The 8,042-nt window shown below is 33.1% G+C and overlaps 2 protein-coding genes across 3 annotated transcripts; one reads left to right on the top strand and one right to left on the bottom strand.

The window, feature by feature from the left end:
• Positions 1 to 2,077: 2,077 nt before the first annotated feature.
• On the bottom strand, positions 2,078 to 3,814 carry LOC123915030 (glutathione gamma-glutamylcysteinyltransferase 1-like). Its single transcript, XM_045966189.1, has 5 exons — positions 3,743 to 3,814; positions 3,109 to 3,265; positions 2,680 to 2,918; positions 2,277 to 2,440; positions 2,078 to 2,189 (listed from the first exon to the last, which is right to left on the bottom strand). Exons 1-5 carry the CDS (start codon positions 3,812 to 3,814, stop codon positions 2,078 to 2,080), a joined length of 744 nt encoding a protein of 247 aa, XP_045822145.1.
• A 1,150-nt stretch (positions 3,815 to 4,964) lies between these two features.
• Positions 4,965 to 7,697, top strand: LOC123918009 (histone-lysine N-methyltransferase ATX3-like). 2 transcript variants are annotated; one of them, XM_045969936.1, is made up of 5 exons: positions 4,965 to 5,852; positions 6,826 to 6,933; positions 7,029 to 7,097; positions 7,202 to 7,270; positions 7,385 to 7,697. In XM_045969936.1, the coding sequence occupies exons 1-5, from the start codon at positions 5,829 to 5,831 to the stop codon at positions 7,550 to 7,552; spliced, it is 438 nt and encodes a 145-aa protein (XP_045825892.1). In that variant the 5' UTR covers positions 4,965 to 5,828; the 3' UTR covers positions 7,553 to 7,697. The 2 variants fall into 2 exon arrangements, with proteins under 2 accessions (XP_045825892.1, XP_045825891.1); XM_045969935.1 differs by having other exon boundaries at positions 4,967 to 5,881.
• Positions 7,698 to 8,042: the final 345 nt, after the last annotated feature.

Here is an 8,042-nt window from a genome sequence, read left to right as displayed (position 1 = left end):
GGCCAATCAAAGAGCCACATAAATTCCATCAGAATGCCACTCAACAATAATCAACCTTAATGAACACATAGGGTGGAAATGAGTAGGGTATGAGTATGGTATTATAATACCTATCTCCATATATTTATAATTTAATAAAAATACTCGTATTCATCCTCATATTTGTCTGGGTAACAATTTAGTAAAAGTACCTGTTATCTGAGTTGGGATCCTCTCATCTCCATTTCCAATTATTCTCATTTCTTCCATTACTATATAATTTTAGAAATATAAATTTAAAATTGTGACATTAAAAGGTCAAATTACTTTTTTTTTGACTAAAAATAAAATGTATTCATTCATTCAAATTGAAAATACATAGATCATTACAAAATCAAGATTGCTAAAAACTGAAAAAGGTGAATCTACAAACAAACTTGCAACACCTAAGTTAATAGCATACAACGGCATCATGAAAGTGCCTACAAATATGACAAAATAAAAGTAACCGTAATATTCATACTCCTGAATCTGCAACGTTGTCGTCAAAGTCTTCATCAGATCTGTAATGAGTTGATGTAGATATATCAATTTGAATCAACGAAACACCGTACTAAAATAAAAAATCAACAAACGCCGCACAAGACGACGATAAACACAACGCCGCACAAGACGACCACAAACTTAAAAAGCAAAAAACAAAGAAGCAAATCTATGTGAATAATCACTTATTTAAATGAAAAGAAAAGCAAAAACAATTTAGAGAGGTGATTTTGGATCAAAATTTGACCCTAAAACCAGCCCTCCTTGGTGGATGAACAAAAAGAATAAACTAGGGTTTAGGAGAGGGGCGTCTGCTGTGTGAGAAGAAGAACTTGTGAGTGACAGGTCAAATTACTTTTACGCACCCAAAAATATTTAAAAACTTTGGTAATGGAAATAGAAGTAATTAAAAATAGAGAGGATCTCAACTCTCTTTATCCGCATTTTTGCTACAAATAAATTGATCAATTATAAAATATCATTTCATTTTAATAAAATTAAAAAAAATTCAAAGATTTTAATATTGACTCATGAAAATTATAAACAAAATTATTAGTAATATCATGCTAAAGTTCGAGAATGAATTCTCTCAATTTTATTTTCCTCAATTTTTCTAATTTGTACCTTTTAATTCATTTTTTTTCCTTTTTTTCTTTTCTCTCTCCTCATAAATCAATGGTTAAGATCATACTATTTCCATCATGTAACGGAGAAAATCTATTCTCCTAAAGTTCATTTCTCTGTTAGCATATTCACATTATATTTATATTATGTTATAAATAAACATTTTTATCAAAAATGTGTAATAGTATAATAATGTTGTATTTTTTTAAATGAATATACATATATTATTATATAATATATAATTAAAATAAATAAATAAATATATACTATGTGAATATGAGACAGAGTGAGTACTAAGGTACATGTGCCCGCTTACTTGTGTTCGTAACCAAAATGCAAATTTTTATACTACCATTGTAGATATTTTTGTGAGTACCCACTGAATACGAGTCAAATTGATATCCCTATGAACACATGATTAGTAAGATATATCAGTTTATTATCGTTTTAAAACAAGAAGTTAGTTTCCTTTCTTTTTTTGTTTGTGAATATTTTTTAGGCTATGTTTCAATAACTTAAAACCAACGGAGCCGGATAATTTTATACCATTGTTCGGGAAGTGGGGTGGAGCGGACTGAATTATAATTTTTTATTCTAATTTTAACTTTTATTTAAAAAACATTAATATGCTAATACCCAATTCAATCAACACTGACAAATAATTGTAATAAATTTGAATGCAATTTTAGTTCTAGGCTTTTTTTTTTTTGAAGAAGCTAAATTAGCCCACCCAACAGTTCTAGGCTTTTTTAAATTAATTGGAAATGACACATTCATCTTTTTTATAGATGTGGTTGGTGCTTGTCTCTACCAAATCATGAATTCAATATCCTTGGTGTATAAATAATAGAATCCTAGTGTATTAAAAATGAGACACTGGTTCTCAAACTCAGCCTCAATCTGAATATGGAGAATGAAAATGATGGAGCTGCTAAGACGAAGGTAGACCAAGATCCCCATCTAACTTGCCTTCTTGAGAATATGCAGCACATGAGTATAGCATGTCAGGTTCCCTATGAGGCGGCCTTGATATAAGCATGAACCTGAAAAGGATAAACTCAGATTATTGCATATATATACTTCACACTAAAAATACGGTCAATAAAATTAGCATAAACAATAAAGTTTACCCTCTGGATTTTCCAGTGAATTCATTAATATAACTCATGCCTTCCCAAAGATGCGTAAGTGAGACCCAATAGGGAGGATACTTGAAACGTGCAACATCCAAAACAAGCACCATGTCCTTTCCAGCATGATAGCCTCCAATAGGAGAATAGTGACCAGCTCCTGGCTGTCACGAAAATAAATTCAACTCAACATTTTCACCAATTTTGCCATAATGAAATACATGCACCAATATTTTCTATTAAAAAAAGTACATAGGAAGAAATGGATTCAATGATGGAGAATTATATGATATGAACTGATTAGTACGTATGTGTTTCCTATAGGTATAACATAATGATCAAACCTAGAAAGTTATTGCATTTCCTCCTATGATGTCAAAGTTAGAAAAACCAAAACACATACTTGTTTGAGAGCTTTTCTGTGGTATGATGCGATTACATGACAATCATCAGACGTTGAACATTTCATGACATATTTACGAAAATCATCGATACTACTATGGCTTGCATGGAAGGCTTCAACATTCGCTCCAGTGCAATGAGCCAAAGATACAAGATTCGCAAATGAGATGCCTCCAGTTTTGATCTCGTCCAGAGGTCCACAATAGTCCAACATATACTCATCAAACCATCTCCAAGGTCCTGTGTATAAATCACCCAAATGTAAATAAATTTCATCCACTTGATTTAACCATTTAAATTGTAATTAAAAATTTACAATGCATGAGTCTTTAAAAGCATGCAACATAAAAAGGCAATTTTGCTGCAGAACAGATATTAAGCTGTTCCAATCCAATATACTTGACAAGCAAACAACAAATTTTGAGCATACCTTTCCATTTTCTACCAGGATCAATTGCAAGAGCATTGAGAACCATGGACAAGCTCGCTAGGCCGCAAAAGCCAAGTTCGGATTGTGTTTGGAAACATGAAACCAGCCTGGGAAAGCCTTCCATGTGTCCGTTTTGAATGGCTTCACGAAAAAGTTGCTGAAATCGAAAATATCAAATTAGTCTCAACAAGTACTATGAAAATCATTTAACTTATGATGAATCAATTCTCGAGTTATTAGGAGCTTATCGGTAACAAAATTGTTTCTGATAAAAAATAATAAGCGATCTAAAACATGCTAGAAAATCTCATTCAATATACATTCAGCCATCATCAAATCACTGAATTTAAATTAAACATGTTAAACGGTCAAATTAGTCAACAAATTTTCTGGAACATGCTAGAAATTTTTTTTCTTTTTTTTTGTAGTAACTGGTAAGTGTTTGTTAGCCTTCAGTAATGTTAGTAAATTAGTCCCACCTCAGGATTTGAACCTGGCCCCATCACCCAACTCTAATGTCTTTCAGCTCTGGGATAGTAAAGTTTCATCTGTGTTTCTAACTATACTAATGTTAAAAAATAAAAATAAAAAAATACTAATACATTACATACGATGACTATTATTATTGACTGACCTTGCCTTGAGAAGAACCAAAATCAATGGCAATTGAAGGAAGAAGGCGTCGAAACAACCCCGCCATCGCCATTGTTAGGGAAGATCCGGTAACAATGTAGCTAGTTCACACCTGATATTTTATGAATATGAACTTGCCAATAATACTAACGAGTAACGAATATGTGGAGAGCAGAGAGGATCAGAGGAATAATTTGGTGATAATAAAACTCTGATTGTTATTTCCATTCAACCTCTAGGATTTATATAGATGAATTGGTTAGAATCAAAGCCCCGTTTTTATTTTTGAAGCAATAACTAATAGAAAGATTCTATTCTAATAAATAATAGAGAGATTCTAATGCTAAATAAGTTGCAAGATTTAGTGAAAAATAAATCAGATACTCGACTAAAATATAATTTGTAATAAAAACAGAAAATAAGTGACTTAATTCGCGGGGTATATTCGCGACTGCTCCTGCTGCTTTGGTTTTTGGTTTTCTGGTTGAGATAATATTTTTAACCGTATAATAGTAAAAATTATGAAGATTAATCATCGCTGATTAAGGTAGAAATTCCGTATGAATATTATTATTATTATTAGGAGAATGTTAACATGTGCATATATGGCACATGTTAAGGTAGTAAAAATAGAAATTATGCCTTAGAATTTGTGCATTTTAACTTTTCAAGCATTAAATATCTTGTATCATAAATGTTAAATTTCTATATTAAGATATCTTATCATGTGCCCTATATGCACATGTTAACAAGACTCTTATTATTATTATTTAACCCACTTGGGGTTGGTCTATTGGTGTTGGCGGGTCTTTGGAGTATGTTCCTCTCAATGTCTCAAGTTCGATTCCCTTTGATTCCAATTTCGATGGGCTAAGTCTATACAGAGCAAAAAATCATCTAGCTTTAAATGGGACTCCCGCAAGTGGGCGGTGGGATTGATCCCCTTGGACTAGTCGGTCCTATGGCTGTATACCAAGTTTCAATTTTAAATGAGTGCTAGGTTGCCTTCCCATGTAGGTGTGCTAGTTGCCTTCTGCTGATGTGGCACCACTTAAAATTAACCATGTGTACTTATTAACTATTTTATGCATTAAGTTTTGTTTTACATATTTAAGCTTATAATTTTTGTTATTCGCATAATCTCCCCACTTTCAATTAATAATTAATAGTATCTCATATTTTCAAATAAAACTAAATCTTTTGTCAAAAAAAAAAATTAAATCTATTTATCTTTGAAAGAAAAACGAAAATCTCTTCAATAATATGAAATTAAGATTCTTCTTCTGCAATTAGGGTTCTTGTTCTTCATTGGATCCCAAAAATGCATCTACTGGATCTCATCTCAGTTCAATCAATACACCAATACATCTACACTGTTTCTCAACTCCCCACGCGAATTTCCCAAACCCAAATCCTTCCCGTTCTTCACGAATCCCTTTGACATAATCGAAGAAGATATCATCGTCTTCCCGGTCATCGACGACGACATTTACCATCACCATCGTTTTTCTCTTCACAATCACCCCTTCTTTCTCAGTTCCAATATTCTCCAATACGCAGAAGCCAAAACCCCCAATTTTTTTCATTGACAAAAATCAGAAACGATACACATATCCTATCTGATTATTCAGCTGAAGCTGGGACTAGTGCAAGTGAGAATTTTGATAGTGTTGTTGTTGATTATGTTGATCATAGAGAAGGAGGGTATTCTCCTAAGATAGAGATTGATCCGGTTCTCGGGGTTGCGAGGCCGAACCGGGATGATGAGACTGAACTAGATTTTGCGTCCAAGCATGGAGTTAGAAGGAGTGAGAAAGATAGGTTTTTGAGGTCAAACTATGCCTTGAATGGGATAGTAGGGAACGAAAATCAGAGGAGCAAAAATGGGGTTGAACCTGTTTTGGATTATGGTGATAAAAAAAATTGATTTAAGAGGGAATGGTGATACTAATGGAGTGGTGAATACTTGGACTTGGAGTCGCTGCGGTTGCTCCAATGCCAGAGAAAAAGAAGGAAGAGGAAGGTGTAAATAAAGGAGATGTTAAGGTGAATCTGTATGCAGAAGGGGAGGAGCCTGTTGATAAAGAATGGCAGAGACCATCTGGAATGAAGTATGGACTCACAGAAAATCCTGGTCTTGGTTAGTTTAAATTGATTTTACCTGTTTCTCACATTTAACTTGCAAAGCTAATTTTGGATAGTTATCAAAATAGTATGGTTGGTTTAACTTGTATTTGTATGACAAAATTGATGTCTTAACCTTTGACGCACTTACATAGACACAAACACTGAACTCAACATTGACACTTACTCGTCGACAGAGGTAATAATTTGAGAAAATGGATAATTAAATGGAACTGCATGTATTAGTGTCAGTTCGGTGTCACACAAATAGATGTTAACCTTTATGTTCTGCATGTATCAGTGTCAGTTCGGTGTCACGCAAATAGATGTTAACCGAGACTGTTCTGATATTGACTCATATTTGCAACTTGTCCTGCAAATTGCTACCACCAGAGAAGAAAAAAGTTGTGTTGTGGTAATCTGGTAATGCTGAACGTAACTCACTCACTGATACATTTGAAGTCAAACATTGTAATAGTTGAGAAATTCATTCTACTTCTTGTAATTCTCTAATAATAGTATATCACATGAAATGCTCTTGAGTTCATCAATAAGTGTCTTGATTTTGCAATTTCTTTATCAGTTTGAGAATTCATACAATTAGGCGTTCGTACCCTCTGGCCAATAAAGTTGGTTTCTTATATAGGCATCGTGAAGAATTACATGATAAGTACATCAATGGATGCAACTAACGAATGAAACATCGAGAGTTTAAGTGATGCATGCCATATCATGATGAATTTTAAAAAAATCATGTCTCAGATTGTAAAATCAAACATTATGATCTGTGCATGAGTTTTTGGCCTGCTTTTGATCCTTTTTTGGTGCATGTGTTTTTAATTTGAAGTCTCTCATCTTTTTCAGTATATCTGTATGAGAAACGGCACTAATTTCTAATGAATTTCTCTTTTAAATCATATAGAGTATGGTTAAATCTGTAATTTTATCCAAATTATGCAGGATACAATATCTTGTTATGGCTGTGGTTTGACATTGCCATGCAAAACCATGAAGAAGGTTAAGGATTCAAGCTGTGCTCCTCAGTATTATTGTAAATCTTGTGCAAAGGTTCAACGAATGACTCATTTAAGATGTCTTTAGTTTCTTGACTAAATATATCTATTGCTGATATTTAATTAACACTCATGGTTCTGATCCTACAGTTACTTAAATCGAAACAATATTGTGGCATTTGCAAAAAGATTTGGCACCATTCAGATGCTGGTGATTGGGTTAGATTTTACTTCTCAATTTGGTGTCTGCTTGATTTAATTTATGCTTATTTCACATAGAATCAAAATTTTGAGATCTTATGGGGATGGACACTTTGAGTCAGGTATGCTGTGATGGTTGTAATGTTTGGGTGCATGCTGAGTGTGACAAAATTTCTAGCAAACTTTTGAAGGTATCATATTATGGTTAACATGGTCCTACATCTCTCTTTTCACTATTCTTTTGCTTGTTTGATGTCCCTGGTCTAAAATATTATGTAAGATGACTAACTGGTTACTTGATGCAGGATCTGGAAAATATAGATTACTATTGCCCAGATTGCAAGGGAAAGTCGGATTGTAAATTATCAGCATCACAAACATACAAATCAATAAAGTATGTAGTAATTATCTATTGCTTCCTTTTCAAGTGCCTCATATCAGAGAAGGGAAGGTTGTGTATGTGGAAGACATAGCTGAGGGACTTGATAAAGGCCCTGCAGCATTGGTCGGCATCTTTAAGGGTCAGAATGTTGGCAAACAAGTGCTTGTTATTGCTCGTGAATGAATGGCTGATGCTTTCATTTGATTTATTTTTTGTGTTGAATAACAAGCCCTCTTTGTATGTAACCAAAAAAAAAAAACAAGCCCTCTTTGTATGGCCTTCTTCATAATCTTTCTCTACTGTAGTGTTGTTTTTAATTCTGTATTTCAGTGACATCTTATGATAATTAAAGCTATTATATGCTTCTTTGTTACTTCTAGTAGTATAATTTAAGTCAGTTTTCTTCGTTACTTCATATAGTCTCACTGTTAATAATAATAACTTCAGAAAAGCTAACACAAAAATAACAGAAAAGTTAAAGCTCCACAATGACTGATAAAGCTCCTCAATGGCTGATTTAATAACATTCATAAAAATAAGTGACCATATTTGGCTAATAGCAATATAATATCAACTAAAAA

This window comes from Trifolium pratense, linkage group LG3 (assembly GCF_020283565.1).
Source record: "Trifolium pratense cultivar HEN17-A07 linkage group LG3, ARS_RC_1.1, whole genome shotgun sequence".
NCBI classification, from domain to species: Eukaryota; Viridiplantae; Streptophyta; class Magnoliopsida; order Fabales; family Fabaceae; genus Trifolium; species Trifolium pratense.
Note: the sequence above shows the minus strand (reverse complement) of the source record. Positions and strands in the feature narration are given on the sequence as shown.